General features: G+C 42.2%; 1 protein-coding gene across 3 annotated transcripts in view; it reads right to left on the bottom strand.

Annotated features, from left to right (window-relative positions):
• The window catches only part of LOC141148841 (ankyrin repeat and fibronectin type-III domain-containing protein 1-like), a 582,481-nt gene that overhangs the window by 44,414 nt on the left and 517,731 nt on the right, over positions 1–20,336 (bottom strand). For all 3 annotated transcript variants that reach the window (XM_073636627.1, XM_073636628.1, XM_073636629.1), the window contains 3 exons: positions 5,599–5,749; positions 3,928–4,096; positions 1,388–1,554 (listed from right to left, as the gene is read on the bottom strand). In XM_073636627.1, coding sequence (XP_073492728.1) covers positions 1,388–1,554; positions 3,928–4,096; positions 5,599–5,749 — 487 coding nt within the window. The remainder of the gene's footprint in view (positions 1–1,387; positions 1,555–3,927; positions 4,097–5,598; positions 5,750–20,336) is intronic.

Here is a 20,336-nt window from a genome sequence, read left to right as displayed (position 1 = left end):
ACAAGCTAGCATGCAGTGTGGCGATCGGTGGTGTGGTGTGTCACTCTTTACCATGTGATCAGCCGGTAATCGTCTTTCCTCGGTTCGCACTGACTGGGAGAGCCGATCGGACGCTCTCCTGTCAGAGGGAAGGTGTGCACTGATAATCAGCACATTGATTATCAGTGCAGCCCCCATCAGAGGTGCTCACCACAATGCCAATTAGTGCCCATCAGCTGCCAGTCAGTGCCAAAGCAAATCACCAATCAGTGCCCAAAGTGCCAATCAGTGCCCATCAGTAATGCCTGTCAATGCCCTTTACAGATTCCCATCAGTAATGCCTGTCAGTACCTCCCCATCAGTGCTGCCTATCAATGCAATTTTTTTGTGCCCATCAGTGCCGCCTATCAGTGCCCATCAGTGCCACCTATCAGTGCCCATCAGTGCTATCTATCAGTGCCCATCAGTGCCGACTATCAGTGCCCATCAGTGCTGCAAATCAGTGTAGCCTATCAGTGCCCATCAGTGCCGCCTATCAGTGCCACTTATCAGTGCCCATCAGTGCCATCTATCAGTGCCCATCAGTGCCGACTATCAGTGCCCATCAGTGCCGACTATCAGTGCCCATCAGTGCTGCAAATCAGTGTAACCTATCAGTGCCCATCAATTCTACATATTAGTGCCGCCTCATCAGTGCCGCCTCATCAGTGCCCATTAGCACAGCCTCATCAGTTCCCGTCAGTGAAGAAGAAAACTAAATTTATTAACAGAAACAAAGAAAAACGTTTTTTTTTTTTTCAAAAATGTCTGTCTTTTTTAGTTTGTTTAGTAAAAAATAAATAACCCAGTGTTGATCAAATACCACCAAAAGAAAGCTCTATTTGTGGGAAGAAAGTGATACAAATTTAATTTGGGTACAGTGTTGTATGACCGCACAATTGTCATTCAAAGTGTGAGAGCGCTGAAAGCTGAAAATTGTCCTGGGCAGGAAGGGTGGAAAGTGCCTGGTATTGAAGTGGTTAAAAACAAAGCTTTAATACCATTTTAACATGGCCAGATGCATTACAAAAATGATACCACCTGCTGGATTTGGCATGCAGCACTGCCACCAAACGGGACCTATTCAAATAAATGGGGATGTGCCTCAGTGTGATATTTGAATAGAAAACATACCTCGGCTGAAAAAAATGGCATTAAAGAGGTGGCAGTATCACCTGAATGCCTGGCAACTGCTGATAAGAATGGGCAGCAAACACTAGAGAAAAAAACAAGGAGACGGGGTCTGTCTCAGGCATTCACTACCAGCCAAACTGATATAGATGCCATGCCTTGCCTTCATCTGAAGTAAACAGCCTGTCCTAACATTTTCAGGATCTCTATATGATGTACAATTCTCTCTGTTCATTACCTGTATAAAGTCTTGCACTTGCTGATGGCGTTGCTTCGCTGTTGTAAGTTCAGAATCAGAAAAGGCCTCCCTAAGACTTTGCTGTGACAATAGAGACTCCAGCTCCAACATGGCGGATAACTGACAATACTGACTGATAAAATCACGATCGTATGTGAAAAAGTGAACTGGATAGAAAAGAGAAAAAAAAAGCTCAATTATACAGCAATAGAACAACAATAAATAAGTTCTATATGAGAAATAAATACAAAAAAAAAAACGCAGATGTTTGTTATTTTAACATTAGGCTATAACGTATTGTGAATGCCAACAACCACAAAATGTTTGTTATAAATCCTTTGACTTCATTATAAAAGAACAGTATTATTTTACTTGAATTGGGATTTGGATGATTGAGTTTGTACATTTTTTCAATTAAGTGAATTATATTTTGGGGCCCCCTGCTAATGTATTGTGTTTTTTGTTCTTACCAGTCCTTGTGTTGTCTGTTTAGAATAACCAGTGCCACCAGACAACACGGCGGCTCTAGCCCCACGTATGAGCTGGCAAGGTGTTTGTGGCTATAATTCAACTTCCAAAATATAAATTCTTTGAGTAAAAGTGGCCATAGACTTGAGATCGATGGATGACTATGGTATGTTAAAACCAAGTGTGTATGGTTATGCATTGTCTAGACAGCATCCTTTTGAAACCAGTAACGGTTAAAGCCTGCCAATAGACACAAGATCACCTTCTGGTTCTCCAGCAATGGGGGCCAATCAGGTATATCCAAACTGCTATAAACATTTATATTTAAACTTCTATAGCACGGGCCTCCAAAGTTTCTAAACAAAGGGCCAGTTTACTGTCCTTAAGACTTTTGGGGGGCCAGACTATGGCCATTGGGAGTAGAAAAGGTCCCGATGTCAGTGGAAAAATACAATGCCCCATCTTTGGTGCCAGTGGGAGGAATTGTGCCCTATCATTGGTGTCATTTGGAGGAATTTCGCCCCATTATTGGTGTTACTGGGAGAAATTGTGCCCATTTTTTATCAGTGGATAAAATAGTGCCCCAAGGACTGGATAAAAGCAAGCAAAGGGCTGCATCTGGCCCGGGCCGAAGTTTGGAGATCACTGTTCTATGATCTGTCTACCCCTTTGCTTGGAGCATGGTGATCATTAGGGATGAACAACATTGAGAGATTTTATTGCACCAAAATTTAAAGTTTTTCATAGTTTTTAAGGGTAAAATGACTTTAAATGGCAGCTGGGGGTTATGGTAGCACATGTCAACTATCCTGGACCTGTATGTGTTCCAAAAATGGCTTCTTATTATTCTCATTATTTAAAAAAAAAAGAAAAAGAGACCGTGGAAAAAAGTAAAGTAAAAAATGTAAAGTGGTATTTAGGGTAAAAATCCCGGTGGACCCTAAATGTTGTCTCTTAAATGTACTGGAGGGGGTCATTGAGGAGGAATACCGCAGGAGTTGAACTGGCAAATTCAGAATTGTAGGGAATGTGGCTAAATACCCCTGCTCTCAGCCCACAGGAACTTGTATACCAGAGACGGTTTATGTGTCTGGGTAGACCATAAAGGAATGACGTGTGTATAATTTAGATGGCCTTATGTGATTTTGTCTTAATTTACATGGGTTGGTACTGCTGTAGTACTGTGTAGTCAACGCACTGGAGGTGGGTGTGTGGGCACATTCACCTATACTCAACAATGTTTATGTAAACATTGCATTTGGTTATGTATGTCAACTCAGATTTCACTGTATTGACATGTTTTTGACTGTCAAACTCTTTGTTTATTCCAATAAACATTTTCCTGATTTAAAAAAAAAATTAAAACACATAAAAAAAAAGAAAAACAAGAAATAAAAAGCACACTTTATGAAATAAACTAAGCTAGCCTAAATACAAAATATTCCTTTAAAGCGGGGGTCCACCTATCTATCGTTTTTTTTTTTAGTTCATTCACAAACTTTTCTTCTCAGCATTACATACTCAAATATTGTGTGTAATATGTCCGCCTGTGTCAGATTTCATCGGAAAGAATAACTTATATTATTCACTGCAGGCGGTTTCCATCTTCATTGTGGGCATTTGAAGCCCACAAGCATTTATTTCCTGGATGTGGTGAATGCTGTGCTCCCAGCATTCACTGCTCGTTCCCGCACATGCTCAGTGGCATCCTGGGAAGCCTGAGACTAGCTCCCATGAGTCTGGGAGAGGCTAGAAACACACCTACTCCCACGGGAGGAGAACCAGGAAGTGCAAAGAAGAATAGAAAAATAAAAGGTAATTACGGCAATTTAAATTTTTTTAAACGGCATGTCAGCATCTAGGCAAGGAAGAGAATACATACAGATATTGTTCAAAATTTGGGTGGAACCCCGCTTTAAATAAAGAAAAAAAATAAGCATATTTTTATGCTGTTCAAAACAGGGAATAAGCTTCATTTGGTGGTCCTTGTTCTTGTCCTTTTTCCGTTGCTGCCCTACCATGGTGCCATATGCAGAGAGGTAACCAAAAAATGAGATTATTGAGGGACTTACCTAGCTCAAAAATTTGCAGGGGCAGTGTGAGGAATCCTGAGTAGGGAGTATAGGGGCTGTTCTGGCCAGGAGCTGTGCAGACATCATCTGATGGAGGCAGCAACAATAAAAAGGAGACCTGGCCTCCATACTCCAGAACCTCTTGACTGTAGAGACGAAAGTCTTTAGCCTACATGCAAAGAGGATAAAATAATCAATGAGCATTTTTTTTTGCATTCGCTTACATTCAGTAAATAAACCTGAACTGAGCTACATATACTGACTGATCTGCGTTTCTGTGTCCTAGGATATGTCCTAGAATGCAAAACCTCCAGGGGCAACACACATCACTCCAACAGGTTATGCGGCTTTCAATAAACAATCAATACCAGGTCCCTGTTACTTTTACTACACAGATGTTACTGCATGCCTCGGCTATTAATACACATTTTGCAGGAAATTCACAATTGTGTTCAAGAAATGCTCTGCTCAAGGCCCAAATCTCTAGGGTTCCTCTGAAACCAAGTGCTGACTTTTAAACAGGATTTATCCAAAAAACCCACAATGCAATCTAACTATGGAAGAAATGGAAAACGCATTGCTGAAGCAATCCCACGGGTAAAACTTTATTGAAACATGAGTTACAAATGTGACCAGCCGAGGCTTCTCCCTCCGACCCTAATGCCCCGTACACACGGTCGGAAAATGTCCGATCGGAGCGTGTTGTCGGAAATTCCGACCGTGTGTGGGCTCCATCGGCCTTTTGCCATCGGATTTTCCGACACACAAAGTTGGAGAGCAGGAGATAAAATTTTCCGACAACAAAATCCGTTGTCGGAAATTCCGATCGTGTGTACACAAATCCGACGGACAAAGTGCCACGCATGCTCAGAATAAATAAAGAGATGAAAGCTATTGGCCACTGCCCCATTTATAGTCCCGACGTACGTGTTTTACGTCACCGCGTTTAGAAAGATCGGATTTTCCGACAACTTTGTGTGACCGTGTGTATGCAAGACAAGTTTGAGCCAACATCCGTCGGAAAAAATCCTAGGATTTTGTTGTCGGAATGTCCGAACAAAGTCCGACCGTGTGTATGCCCTATAACACAAAGCCAAATCAGTGAAAGTGTACAAAAGGGTAGTTCTTATACATGCAAGTTGATGAAGGTAAATCTTCACATGTGCAATCCACCAATATGTAGGTACAGTATATGTAAGAGCCCTTGCACACTGGGGCGGTTTGCAGGCGCTATTGCGCTAATAATAGCGCCTGCAAACCGCCCCGAAAGTGCCGCTACTTTCATTCCAGTGTGCAAGCCCCGAGGGCTTGCACACTGGAGCGATGCGCTGGCAGGACGGTAAAAAAAGTCCTGCTAGCAGCATCTTCGGAGCGGTGAAGGAGCGGTGTGTATACCGCTCCTTTACCGCTCCTGCCCATTGAAATCAATGGGACGGCGCGGCTATACCGCCGGCAAAGCGCCTCTGCAGAGGCGCTTTGCGGTGATATTTAACCCTTTCCCGGCCGCTAGCAGGGGGTAAAACCGCCCCCCTAGCGGCCGCATACCGACGGTAAAACGCCGCTAATAATAGCGGCGTTTTACCGCCGACGCCGCCCCCCACCCCAGTGTGCAAGGGCTCTTACAAAAAGTTAATGACGCTCTTTTATTTTCTTCCCAGCATGGATAGTTACCTCTTCAAGAGGAATGTTGATTTGACCCATAATATCTTTCACAGCTTTCCTAAGTTCCTGCAGTAATAGATTGTGGCAGCTTTCTGAGTCCTGCTCACTGGTGATTGGTTCATCCACATTGGCCAAGGTCTGAAGCCACTCCCATTCTTCCCTGCAAAGAAGAAAACAAAATGGTGCAAACAGTTCTGCCATATGAAAAAATAATGAGATTGCAAGAAGCATTAATCACCCTGTGTCAGTTGATGTAGCACCCTCCTAGGTAGGTTGCTAGGATGATAGCTAAAACTTATTCTTTGGCTTCTGTATAATCATTGGAGCAACTATTGATTTCTCTGGGCAGTTCTAGATCTCACAGACCACAGATTTGATTGCTTCCCTCTGCATTCTGGAGGCTTCCAGAATATAGAGGGCTGGGAGAGTCAAATGGGCAGCCTAAATATTTATTGTGCTGCAGAAAATCCTGGGGAGGTGTGGCCAGTAGGCGACTGGGGGGAACATAAATACTCTGAGGTCTGCAGCAGCCCTGTTTTTGTCCTGCTGCAGATGTCCGAGTCTCAGCGGCAGTTCAGCTGGAGTCTGCTGATGTTTATGTCCCAGCTATAGCAGATCTGGGGGCCTATTTCTTTTTTATTTTCTTTAAAATGTTTTTATTAAACAATTTACATATACAATATAGTCTTGCATGTTTCTTTAAGGCAATACAGTTATCTTTTGTGGAAAAATAGTATACAGCTTAGATTCAAAACAAATTCCATAAGTGATCATGCTGCAAATAAACAGAATACAGATGGCAATACCTGCCTAGAATCTACTTGACAGATTAAATGTTAGTAGTAAGTGCCAGGCCTGGAGGACCCAGGCCGTTGGTCACGTGCAGGTGTCAGAGTCCGAAAGCCACCAAATTTTATTGTACTTGGCTGGGCACCCTCAAGTTGTTGTTCACGTCCACCTTCCAATCAATGAAACTGGGGGGCGACTGACTCATCCATTGCTTGACAATAGTTTTCCTGGCTGAAAATAGCATTTCATGTAGGAATATCCTTGTGAATCTATGGATTTACAGATCCGGGAATATCCCCAGTATCCATTGCTTCAGATCTAGAGTAAGTGGAGAGCCCATAGTAATGTGTAGGAAGTCTATGACCTGTTTCCAGAATCCCTGTATAAGAGGGCATGCCCATATAAGATGGAAGAATATGCCTGTCTCTTGGTGGCACAGGGAGCAAGTGGTAGAGTATCCCCTCTTATATTAAGCTACTCTAAGAGGGGTGAGGTAGGCATGGTGCAGGATAAATATTTGAGATAGTCTACTCTAAGAGGGGTGAGGTAGGCATGGTGCAGGATAAATATTTGAGATAGTCTATCAGATAGTTTAGGGGATATGGCTTTACAAGAATCCAGGGCCTCACTCCATTCCTCATCTTCTAAGTGACCCACCTCCCTCTCCCAGTGTGATTTAACGTTATATGCTAATTTGATGGAAGATGGGGTAGTAAGCATGTTATAGAAGGTGGTGATTAGCTTTTGGGGGTCTGTGCTTTTAACTACTGCCATGATAGCATTGGAGGAAGGATGTGGGCGGGACTGAGGGAACTGGGATTGCATGGCATGGCGTACCTGTAAAAACCTGAAAAACGTCAAGTTTGGGTGTTTCAGTTCCCATTTGAGAGTAAGGGGTGCAAATAGTAAATTCCTCAGGAGCCCCAGATCTCTGGGTCAGGGATCTGTAGGAATTCAGGGAGTAACCCATTGTGCGAAATAGGGGTGAAGATCTTTAATTGGGGGAATCCCCAGTTTATCAGTGGCCATGTCCCATATGCGTCTATAGTGATACAATAAGGTCTTGCTACCCCCTTCAGGTCTGGCACCTCCAGAACCCACCACAATTGCGCGTAGAGGGTCCGAGGTCAGTTGCACCCAATTCGGGCACAAAAAAGTGCTAAATCTCTCTCTATCTGTCTTATCTATGTGGTATAATTGGGATAAATGGGAAGCAATATAATAGAAGTTGAAATCTGGAAGGGCCTTGCCGCCCAGGTCAGTAATGTGAGTTTGTGTCGATTAGTTCCCCAAACGGTTATCAGAAGAGCCTCCAGGGTCTTAAAGTACTTCAAAGGTAAATAGGTTGGGGTGTGCCAAAGGATATACAATATTTTAGATAGCAGTATCATTTTTATAAGATTAATGCGCCCCCAGACACCCAGGGGTAGGCGAGCCAAAGTTTATATTTTGGATTTAATTAGGGTAAAGAGAGGTTCCACATTAAGGGAGATGTACTCAGCTGGGATCCTACATACATGTACTCCTAGGTATTTAATGAGAGACACTCTTTGTAATGGGAGACGGGCCTGGACCTCAAATGGTGGGAAGTTATCAAGAGGTAGGATTTGTGACTTTTGCCAGTTGATCTTAAGCCCAGAAAATGATCCAAATTGTTCTATCGTCCTTAATGCATTTTGGAGAGAGAGACCTGAGTCAGCCAAGTACAACAAGGTGTCACCAGCACACATACTGATTTTTTCAGTCAAGCCACCTGCACAGAGACCATGAATCTCCAAGTTCTCCCGTATAGAAATAGCAAGGGGTTCCTCTGCCAATGCATATAGCAATGGGGACATCGGGCAGCCCTGCATCGTACCCCTCGCTAGGCGAAACGCCGGTGAGGGACACCCGTTGGCCACCACTTTGGCCTGTGCGTCCTGATACAACAATTGAATCCATTTGATAATCTTGGGCCCAAAGCCGTAGCATTCCAAGCATTTCCACAAATAGCTCCACTCCACCGAATCAAATGCTTTAGCCGTATCTAAAGTCACTACCACCCATGAACCAACCCCCTCATGTGGCGCTTGCAGGTTAATGTACAGTCTTCTTAGATTAAATGATGTGTTACGCCCTGGCATGAAACCTGCCTGATCTGCATGTATCAGGGTCAAGATAACTTGGTTGAGTCGGAGAGCAAGAACCTTAGCTAGGATTTTGATATTGTCCTGTAGTAGGGAAATAGGGCGGTAGGAGGCGGGTTGTCCCGGGTCCTTTCCTGGCTTTGGTATCAAAACTATAATCGTCTCTATCATAGAGGGAGGTAATTAAAAGGATTCAAAGGCATAGTTATAAAGAGCTAGCAGTTTAGGGGTAAGCAGCTCACCATACTGTAAATACAATTTGACAGATAGGCCACCTGAACCTGGAGACATGGATCTGGCAAAGCTAGCCAGTGCCTCTGTAATTTCGTCTGTCGTGAGAGGGGCCTCTAACAGTGCTATTTGGTCGTCTGTAAGTTGCGGGAAGGAGATTCCTTCTAGAAAGAGATTCATCGAATCTCCATCTTCTGTGGTTGTAGACGTATATACCGTATTTATCGGCGTATAACACGTGCTGGCGTATAACACGCACCCCAATTTAAGAGGGAAGTTTCAGGAAAAAAATCCTTTTTTTTTTTTAAAATAAACCACTTTGAAGCAAAATAATGGTCAGTGAACATCAATGCAGCCTGATCTGTGCCCATCTGCATCCTGATCTGTGCCCATCTGCAGCCTAATCAGTGCTCATTTGTAGTCTAATCAGTGACCACCTGCAGTCCAATCAGTGCCCACCTGCAGCATTGCTCAGTGTCCATCTGCAGCCTTGCCGTTATATAGGCTGCCATCGAGGGATAGGTGGGAACGAGCGCTGCGGAAATAGAGCCAGATCTTATGTGTACTCGGCTCGGCGGCACTCCCGCCCCTTGGCCCGGACCCTATAATGGACATAATGCCGATCCAATGCCAGTACGTCCATAAAAAAAAAACAGAGCAAATCACCGCGCTATATTAGACTAAATAATGCAAAACCGCCTATTGCAAATAAATAAATTGTGAATTAAACCCAATCTAATGTGACAAATAAGTGATCAAATATATAAAGCAGCTGCTAGAACATGAGATACACACATAACAAGATTAGATAAAAGAAGAGCAGCGCTGTGAGAAATATTCCATGTGATGAACTATTACATAGGTAAAAAACCAAAAAATTATTAGGATAAACTCCAAGTTCATAGGTTATATAAACAACTGGACTGTCCTATTAAGAACCAATCTTGATGGTAAATACGGGACGTGAATATGGGAATCAATGAGTCCTTCAACACACCACTGTGATAATAAAATTGTGCGCTTACCAAATGGCAAGCTTAGAAGAGCTTGCGACCTTAACCCGGTCGGGGCCTTTCAAGGTGGAACCATCAAGGAGAGACACACCACTTGGTTTGAATTAGGCACACTGTTCTTCCAGTTACCACTCTAAATGGAGATGTGACCCCAGGCTAGGGATAAACCTTTGCGCGCTAAGGGAGAAACTCCTTTTCAGAAGTATGAGATGGGAGGTGGCTCCCCAAGATGGTCTCTTTGATAAGGGGTTTATGGATGAGTGGCTGGAATTCTTTAATACTGCTGGACGAGAGCTTCAGGCATTAGTCCTTGCTTCCTCCATCCGTATCTATTGCTTCTGTCTTACGTCCTTACAGACTGTAGGTAATGACACAGGAAGGAGTTGACCAGCTGAACTCACTAGCACACGCCCTGTGCTAGTGAGTTCAGCTGGTCAACTCCTTCCTGTGTCATTACCTACAGTCTGTAAGGACGTAAGACAGAAGCAATAGATACGGATGGAGGAAGCAAGGACTAATGCCTGAAGCTCTCGTCCAGCAGTATTAAAGAATTCCAGCCACTCATCCATAAACCCCTTATCAAAGAGACCATCTTGGGGAGCCACCTCCCATCTCATACTTCTGAAAAGGAGTTTCTCCCTTAGCGCGCAAAGGTTTATCCCTAGCCTGGGGTCACATCTCCATTTAGAGTGGTAACTGGAAGAACAGTGTGCCTAATTCAAACCAAGTGGTGTGTCTCTCCTTGATGGTTCCACCTTGAAAGGCCCCGACCGGGTTAAGGTCGCAAGCTCTTCTAAGCTTGCCATTTGGTAAGCGCACAATTTTATTATCACAGTGGTGTGGTGAAGGACTCATTGATTCCCATATTCACGTCCCGTATTTACCATCAAGATTGGTTCTTAATAGGACAGTCCAGTACGTCCATGCTAGGAGCCGTGCAGGGGGTGCGACTGAGCTTGACGCCGAGCCGAGTACACAGGAGATCCGGCTCTATTTCGGCAGCGCTCGTCCCCTCCTTCCCCTCTGTGGCAGCCTATATCGGCATATAACACGCACACATGATTTCCTCCTATTTTAAGGGGGAAAAAGTGTGTGTTATACGCCGATAAATACGGTAGTTCTGCAGAGAAGTCTCTAAATTTAGCAGTTAGCCTGGGAGGGTCAGTAATCTGTTCTCCCCCATCGCCATGAAGTGATATTACAAGCGGCGGTCTGTCTTCACTATGTACTAAATATGCTAGCAATTTGCCCGCATGCTCACCGTGCTCAAATAGTTTTTGATTGGAAAAAAAAGAGTTTCTGCCTAGCCTTCTCATACTGTAACTGGTTCACCACTCTGGTTTGCAGCTTGAGCAGGTCAGCTAGGGCTGATTTGGGTCACGTGCATAGGACTGTTCAGTGGAGGAGAACTCCGCTATCGCCTTATCAGTTGCAGCAGCAGAGTCAGCCTTCAACTTAATTAATGTGGGAGATCAGAGTACAGCGAACATGTACCTTAAAAGATTCCCACACCACAGATAGGGAAGCAGACTGATCATTTTCCGTAAAATATAGCTTCCAGGTATTCACAAGCTCGTCACCCCCTGGCAACAGTGATAACCAGAATGGGTTTAGGCGCCAAGAATGGGGTGGTTTATCGATCGGGTCGGTCAGGGTAATCCAATAAGGGCTATGGTCAGAGAGAAGCCTGAGGCAAAACACGGCCTCCCCCAGATGTGGAGCAAGTATACGGGATATCATAATGAGATCTATGCAGGATAAGGTGTTATGTGTGGATGAGAAACATGAATAGGCTAGGGCGAGCCGATACCTATGTCGCCACATGTCAATTAAATTAAAAGTAGACATCAATCTCCTAGATTGTAAGCTCTAATGAGCAGGGCCCTCTGATTCCTCCTGTAATGAATTGTATTGTACTTGTACTGTCCTCCCTAATGTTGTAAAGCGCTGCGTAAACTGTTGGCGCTATATAAATCCTGTATAATAATAATAATAATTTAGAGAATCTGGTTTCATGTGCAGCTCCTGAAGGTGGCATGCCCAGTCTGGTCTGGTTCTATCCAGGCTGGGATCCATTGTATTATTAAAGTCTCCCATCCAAATGGCCTGTACCGAAGGATAACGAGCCATGAACGCAAACCCTTCTGTAAAAACAGCAGTACAAAATGGTGGGGGAATGTAGCAGGCTAATAAAAGAAACGGTTCCCCATACAGTTTGACAGACAAGAAGACATAGCGCCCCTGGGGGTCAGAGGTGACATCACACAACTCAAGTTGTATTGATTTGGCTATGAGAACCGAGACTCCCTGTGCATGCGATGTGCGGGTCGAATGAAGGATCCACCTAACCAAGGACCACAGTTTGGAGACCACTGGACTATATGAACTAATTAAGTATGGTTGTGTTGGGCCACAAGTGGTAAATACGCTGCATTGTGATAAGTTTATAGTGCAAATAAATATGCACATAATGACAACACATTGAATAAGTTGTATGTCTTATAATACATACACTCTCAAGTACTCATATACTTTATTATAGTTTGAGCTACATAAACAACAGCACCAGAAAAAATATCATCACTTTTTCCAATATCAACATTTTTTATTAGCTTGACCCAATATCCGACCTCTGTGGATTTCCTTCTCAGTACCCCACCAAGAAATCTCCAGTGAGGATTGTCTGTGCAGTTACTAGAAATTGGCAGTCCTTTGCTTATTAGGGTCAGAATTCTCTAACCAATGGAGGCCCTGAATACTGCATGTGTCTGTCTCTCCTGCTGTTCAAAACCGTGTGCCGAAAAAATGTGCTCAGACGTTGCAGAATGAATGGCGCCTCAGGAGCTGTTAAGGGGCTTCGGGGATTGACTGGGTTAAATCCCCAGATACAGACAGATCAGAAAAAATTTGCAGCCTGAGTTCTCATGGCTTAACCCTGTGCACATGGATTAGTGACCATTGGGAAAAGCAGCGACAGGTGATACTAAAAGCAGATCTTTCAATTCTGTCCATCCAGGCAACTGATGATGGTGGGATTAAAATCTTGAAACATGAGTTAATTTCAAATGTGCAACGTGTGCACGTGTGCAGTGCTAGATGGGGGGACGGTGAAAGCTAGCTGAAGGTCTGAATACGGCACACTGGTGGGGTACGTGCTTCAGAGAGATGATTTTGGCATGGTGGAGGAAAACTGAGCACACTGCACTATGTGGTGTAAGCTCAATCAATCGTCTCAATCATCTCCCAGTCCGGGGCAATGCGCATCTATACATCTTGGAAATGTAACAGAATCTAAGGCATGAGGAAGAAAATGCTCTGCAGAATGAAATACCCTACTACAAAATGGAATTTGACATATGCATAACTGAATGCATTCAGTGAAAGTACAGAACAGTCGTTAAAGAGAGTGCAAATAACATACCCCCCTATACCTAACCACCTACAGCCATCTTTGCTGCGTTCCTCTAGGTATAGGGGAGCATGTAACTGTTTAGTTTTTTCCCAAGATGGAATGCTTGAGTAAGCCAATCGCCAGGCCCGAACCCATTTCTTAGGGGAAGTAGCAAAGTCATTAACCCTCAGACAAGGACCTTACGAAGGGAATAAACTCAAGACTTCTGCAGACATGGGGGAGTGGCTAATAAAGAGGACCTGACACTTTGTCCTGAATAGACAATTGGCACATTTTTCTAATGATATATAAATAATAACAGCAGTTAACATGGTTAGCACTTTGGCCTTGCAGCATTGTATTGCAGGGTTCAGTTCCTGCCATGAATAGCAGTTGGATTGTATGTGTGTTTTGCCTGTGATCCAAACTCATAAAATTAGACTCTTAACGTGTTATCCCACTTTTGCTACAAAAAATATGAGCTAGTATTTGTAGGAAGAGAAATACATTGTTGGTTGCAGATTGAAGTGAAAAAGCCGTCTTCATTTTTCCTTCAACTGACTTCTAAACAAAAATTGTTTTTAATGTTTGTTTCTATGATAGGGACTTTAGATTGTAAGTTCCTCTGGTGCAAGAATGGATGTGGCAGTTTCTATATACTCTGTAAAGTGCTGTCTAAAATGTCAGTACTCTAGAAATATTGAAAATAAATAGACTGAGTACACAGGAATGCAGTGATACAGCCTTCAGGTCACTGGAACAGTAATTCTACAAGCTTCAAACATGCAGCCTTCAGGTGAATGTTTATATATATATATATATATATATATATATATATATATATATATATATATATATATATATATATAGCCTCCAACCTGTTTGTCAGTTTTTTTTGCAGTCTGTGCACCCTTTTAGGAGATTCACCCTCTTCATTTGTCCTCTTTACTATTATTCCTGAAAGTGAAAGTAGAAGAAAATGCCAAATTTTGGCATGTCCCTGAAAAAGTAATAGAGGGGAAATCTTCCAATGGGGACCCTAGTTTTGGTGACCTGGGGGTCCCCAAGGAATTCCCTTAATTTGCAGTGATTTTCCTCTCACTTTCTGTTTTGGCCATGGGACAGGAAGTGAAGGGAAATCTCCCCAAGATGGCAAAAATAAACCTTAAAGGGGTTATAACCCTCCTTTACTCTATCCAAAGTGAAAAAAAAGTTTCCCCTATAGTTCTACTTGAAATGCATTCATGGGGTACTCCCCCAAATTACCAATTGCACCAAATCTCTCAAGTGAAGACCAAATGAGAAACAGATGGCAAAAAAAAATTCTGACAGGGGTTATAACCCTTCCTTTCTCTGTCTAAAATGAAAAAAAAAAGTTTTGTCTATAGTTCTACTTTAACTAAGCACTACCGAATTTACCCATCACAGAAAACCAGTCAGGGACTGGCCATACAGTGAGGGAAAAAAGTATTTGATCCCCTGCTGATTTTTTACGTTTGCCCACTGACAAAGAAATGATCAGTCTATAATTTTAATGGTAGGTTTATTTTAACAGTGAGAGACAGAATAACAACAAAAATATCCAGAAAAACACATTTCAAAAAGTTATAAATTGATTTGCGTTTTAATGAGTGAAATAAGTATTTGACCCCCCCATGACTTAGTACTTGGTGGCAAAACCTTTGTTGCCAATCACATAGGTCAGACGTTTCTTGTAGTTGACCACCAGGTTTGCACACATCTCAGGAGGGATTTTGTCCTACTCCTCTTTGCAGATCCTCTCCAAGTCATTAAGGTTTCGAGGCTGAAGTTTGGTGACTCGAACCTTCAGCTCCCTCCACATATTTTCTATGGGATTAAGGTCTGGAGACTGGCTAGGCCACTCCAGGACCTTAATGTGCTTCTTCTTGAGCCACTCCTTTGTTGCCTTGGCCGTGTGTTTTGGGTCATTGTCATGCTGGAAAACCCATCCACAACCCATTTTCAATGCCCTGGCTGAGGGAAGGAGGTTCTCACCCAAAATCCACATGACCCCGTCCATCGTCCCTTTGATGCAATGAAGTTGTCTTGTCCCCTTAGCAGAAAAACACCCCCAAAGCATAATATTTCCACCTCCATGTTTGATGGTGGGGATGGTGTTCTTGGGGTCATAGCATTCCTCCTCCTCCAAACACGGCGAGTTGAGTTGATGCCAAAGAGCTCGATTTTGGTCTCATCAGACCACAACACTTTCACCCAGTTCTCCTCTGAATCATTCAGATGTTCATTAGCAAACTTCAGACGGGCCTGTACATGTGTTTTCTTGAGCAGGGGGACCTTACAGGCACTGCAGGATTTCAGTCCTTTACAGCGTAGTATGTTACCAATTGTTTTCTTGGTGACTATGGTCTCAGCTGCCTTGAGATAATTGACAAGATTCTCCCGTAGTTCCTCACCGTTCTCATGATCATTGAAACTCCAGAAGGTGAGATCTTGGAGCGCAAGACCAAGGGAGATCGACAGACAGGGAGATTAAAAGTTATTTTGTGTTTCTTCCATTTGTAAATAATCGCACCAGCTGTTGTCACCCTCTCACCAAGCTGCTTGGCGATGGTCTTGTAGCCCATTCCAGCCTTGTGTAGGTTTACAATCTTGTCCCTTACATTCTTGGACAGCTCTTTGGTCTTGGCCATGGTAGAGAGATTGGAATCTGATTTATTGATTGCTTCTGTGGACAGGTGTCTTTTATACAGGTAACAAGCTGAGATTAGGAGAACTCCCTAGTGCTCCTAATCTCAGCTCGTTACCTGTATAGAAGACACCTGGGAGCCAGAAATCTTGCTGATTGATAGGGGATCAAATACTTATTTCACTCATTAAAATGCAGATCAAGTTATAACCTTTTTGAAATGTGTATTTCTGGATTTTTTTGTTGTCATTCTGTCTCTCGTTGTTAAAATTAACCTACCATTAAAATTATAGACCTATCATTTCTTTGTCAGTGGGCAAACGTACAAAATCAGCAGGGGATCAAATAATTTTTTCCCTCACTGTAAACCTATTCCACTGACTTCCAGCATGATTATAGTCACAATGACACTATAAATTGCAATGCGAACCCATTGTATGCTCAGTATCAGATGAAAAAGAAATTTATTCTATGCATGGTTGCTCTTTAAATATTTTTTTAAGAAATACTTTTACATTGATTTAAAGGCTGCCCTTTCAAGGCATGCATAAAGCAGAACTACATGCAGAACATGATGATCAATTGCAGGGGTACATCTTTTGACTTGACTTTATAATGTCAGGTAGATGTTGAAACATGCTTTCCAAAGTGGTGCAGCATTATCTGAAGACATCTTGCCAAAACAGATAAGTACGTCATAAATGCTCAACGATCAGTCTTGGCTGTGCTCTTGTTGGAGGTGACACTAAAAGATATCCTCAGGCCCCTTTCACATAGGCGATACGATCAGGTTTGCCTTTCAGTTTTTCAGGCAGACATGATTGGATGCTTCATGTATCCCTATGGACTGGCGGGTGTAAATGGACTGTGCCTACCTCCAACCCAATCAGGTTGGCTAAAAAAAAAAAAAATGGAAGGGGATCCATCCCCCTCCATCTAGGCAGATTGGATCGGAGGGTTGTCGGTTTACATCCGGTTGCCCATAAAGCAGAGGGTGCTCTGTCCAACCTGAGCAGGCACGGACCTGTCATCCACGCGCTCTGCTCTGATCAGCAGAGGAACAGTGAACAGTTCGCCTGCTGAGTAAATCGGATTCCGCCCCATGTGATAGGTACCTTTTTTCAAAAATAATCCATACACATTCACATAGTCCATAGTCTATCTCTGAATCGAGCAAGAGAGGGTGGCTATGTTCCTAGATACACTGTATTACCAAAAGCATTGGGACGCCTGCCTTTACACGCACATGAACTTTAATGGCATCCCAGTCTTAGTCTGTAGGGTTCAATATTGAGTTGGCCCATCTTTTGCAGCTATAACAGCTTCAACTCTTCTGGGAAGGCTGTCCACAAGGTTTAGGAGTGTGTCTATGGGAGTGTTTGACTATTCTTCCAGAAGCGCATTTGTGAGGTCAGGCACTGATGTTGGATGAGAAGGCCTGGCTCGCAGTCTCCGCTCTAATTCATCCCAAAGGTGTTCTGTCAGTGCAGGCCAGTCAAGTTCATCCACCCCAAACTTGCTCATCCATGTCTTTATGGACCTTGCTTTGTGCATTGGTCCAAATCATTTGGTGGAGGCGGGATTATGGTGTGGGGTTGTTTTTCAGGGATTGGGCTTGGCCCCTTAGTTCCAGTGAAGGGAACTCTTAAGGAGTCAGCATACCAAGACATTTTGGACAATTTCTTGTCAAAAGAAGTTTATTGAGTATACAATATTATAAAGATACATAAAGTAAGTTTACAAGGATCTATAAAGTAAGCTCATTGTTTTACAGTAGGGTTTATATAGGTAAATATCATGAAATTTCAAATATTAAACATTGGGTTCACGTAAACCTAAATTAAAGATATATATCATTTCCTTAGTTACTTTTGTAGGTATTTAAATGATTTATACCTACTATACATATTGTTTACAGGTAGAGTGTATATAGGTCAAATAAATTCTGATAATGAGCTTTAATCGTAAGGTGGAGAAAAGGAAAGAGAAAGAAGAATAAGGGTAGAAAGGCAGAGGTATGGTCCACAAGGTTGTCCCGCTCGTCAGTTTATTATTCTTTTTAGTTCTCTTTGAAGCCTTAGAATGGGTATCTCTGTAAGTCATTTAATCTGTTACCATGGCAACAGGACAGAGTCATTGAAATTTGACAGGAACTGTTGTTTTATCCAAGGATGCCAAAGTTTTTCAAATTTTGGAATTTGATTTTGATCGATGGCTACCATCTTAGCATGGGACATTGTATTATTCATTCTGTGAATTGTTTCTGCTAGTACCAATGTAGGAGATTTCCATGCCTTGGCCACTGTTTGTTTTGCAGCCGTTATTAGTTGGATCATAAGTTTGAATTGAGAGAGTGTTAACCATTCCGGTTTTAGATTAAGTAAAGTTATATATGGATCTGGTTGTATTATTTTTTTAAATATTTTAGATGCAATCACGAAGATTTCCTTCCAGAAGGTTTGGATTACTGGGCACGTCCACCATATGTGTAAATGTGTGCCTATTTCTGGGCATCCTCGAAAACAAAGAGCTGAGGTATTAGGTGAATATTTTGCCACTCTAGCGGGTACAAGGTACCAGCGAGTTAGGACTTTATAATTTGTCTCCAGTGCTAAGATGTTGGGTGAAGATGACTTAGATGTGAGCCATATGTTAGACCAGTCCGTGTCTTCTAAAGTTTGTCCCAGGTCCTCCTCCCACCTCTGAACGTAAGAGGGTCTATTAAGATTTACTACTCCATAAAATTGATTATAAAGTGATGAAGTTGTACCTTTAGCAAATGGATCTTTTGTACAGATTGATTCAAAAATGGATAATTGGGATAATGGTGTATCCTCCTTTAGGAATGGTGTATAGAAATTTTTAATTTGGAGATATCTAAATATCTCAGAGTTTGGTAGATCATATTTTTCTCTAAGCGATGGGAATGAAAGGAATTATTTAGATGCTATGAAGTCATTTAGTGTCTGAATGCCTGATGTTGTCCAAGCTTTAAAAGAATTTGGGTAGATCCACGCCGGATAAAAGGCCGGATTTCTGATAAAAGAAAGGAGAGGATTGTGTGGAGATTGTAACTGATATTTGGTTTTTAGTTTATCCCAGAGAGATAAGAAGTGTTTAGTTATGGGATTATGAATTTTAAAGCGGTCTTTAGGATCAAGCCATAATAAATTTGATATTAATAGAGGGTCATTTTCTGAAGCCTCTATAAATACCCATAATGGGATTTCCTGTTTTGCATGGTATTTGGACAGACTGGCCAAATGTGCTGCTCTGTAGTAGTTAGTAAAATTAGGGTATCCCAGGCCTCCTTTATTTTTGGGAAGATGTAGTGTGTGTATAGGTATACGTGGTTTAGAAGAGCCCCATATAAACGAAGTTTAAAAAGTTCAAAAAATAGGAAGTAATTGGAATAGGGAGGACTCTGAATAGATAAAGCAATTTGGGAAGAATAGTCATTTTGATTGCATTAATCTTCCCTATCCAGGATAAAGGAAGTTGCGACCATTGTTTTATTAGATTTGTGATCTGTCTTAATACAGGAGGATAATTAGTTGAGAATAAGTCAGAATGAGATGCTGTTAAATGAATTCCAAGATATGGGATTGATTTTCCTGCCCATGTGAATGGGAGTGCAGCCCTAGCCGGGATCAATTCCATGTTTGTGAGCGAAATATTAAGCACTAGGCATTTCTTAGGATTAATCGTAAGGCCGGATAGGGCTGCAAATCCATCAAGAGCTGGTATTTAGTTAGGACCAGAGACCTGTGGTGATGATAGAAAAAGTAATATATCGTCTGCAAATATACATAATTTGTGTGTAATACCTCCTACTTCAATGCCAGTTATAGTTTGGTTTGTTCTGATGTATTGGGCCATGGGTTCGAGTATAAGGGCAAATAATAGGGGAGATAATGGGCAACCCTGTCGGGTACCTCTTTCGATATTAAAGGCATCAGATTTGTATCCAGCATATTTTATATAGGCTTTGGGTTTATTATATAATGCTTTGATCCATGTTAAAAAGTGGGGTTCAAAACCCCATTTTTGTAATGAATATTGCATATATTGCCAGGATACTGTATCAAATGCCCTCTTAATATCGAGAGATAGAAAACATAAAGGGATTTTCCGTTTTTTAGCAATATGTGCCAATAACACTGCCCTGCGTATATTATCGCCTGCCTGTATATTTGGCATGAAGCCTACTTGATCTCTATGTATTAATTTTCCTATAATGCTATTGAGGCGTTTTGCTATTATTTTTGCTAATAATTTAATATCAAGGTTTAACAGAGAGATAGGCCGATAATTCACACAGGAAGTATCATCAGAAAGGGGTTTTGGGATCATACAAACAATTGTCATTAATGTTTCTTGCCGAAAAGAATGTCCTTCTAGAAGTTTGTTAAAAGTTTCAGTGAGAATGGGAGAGAGTATTTCTGAGAATGTTTTATAGTATAAAGCCGAGTAGCCGTCTGGGCCTGGTCTTTTGTTAAGTTTTAGGTCTTTTATGGCGTTAGCAACTT

The sequence above is a fragment of the Aquarana catesbeiana genome, linkage group LG06 (genome assembly GCF_042186555.1).
Source record: "Aquarana catesbeiana isolate 2022-GZ linkage group LG06, ASM4218655v1, whole genome shotgun sequence".
In the NCBI taxonomy this organism is placed as follows: domain Eukaryota; kingdom Metazoa; phylum Chordata; class Amphibia; order Anura; family Ranidae; genus Aquarana; species Aquarana catesbeiana.
The sequence above is the reverse complement of the archived record's forward strand: the minus strand, read 5'-3'. Positions and strand labels throughout refer to the sequence as shown.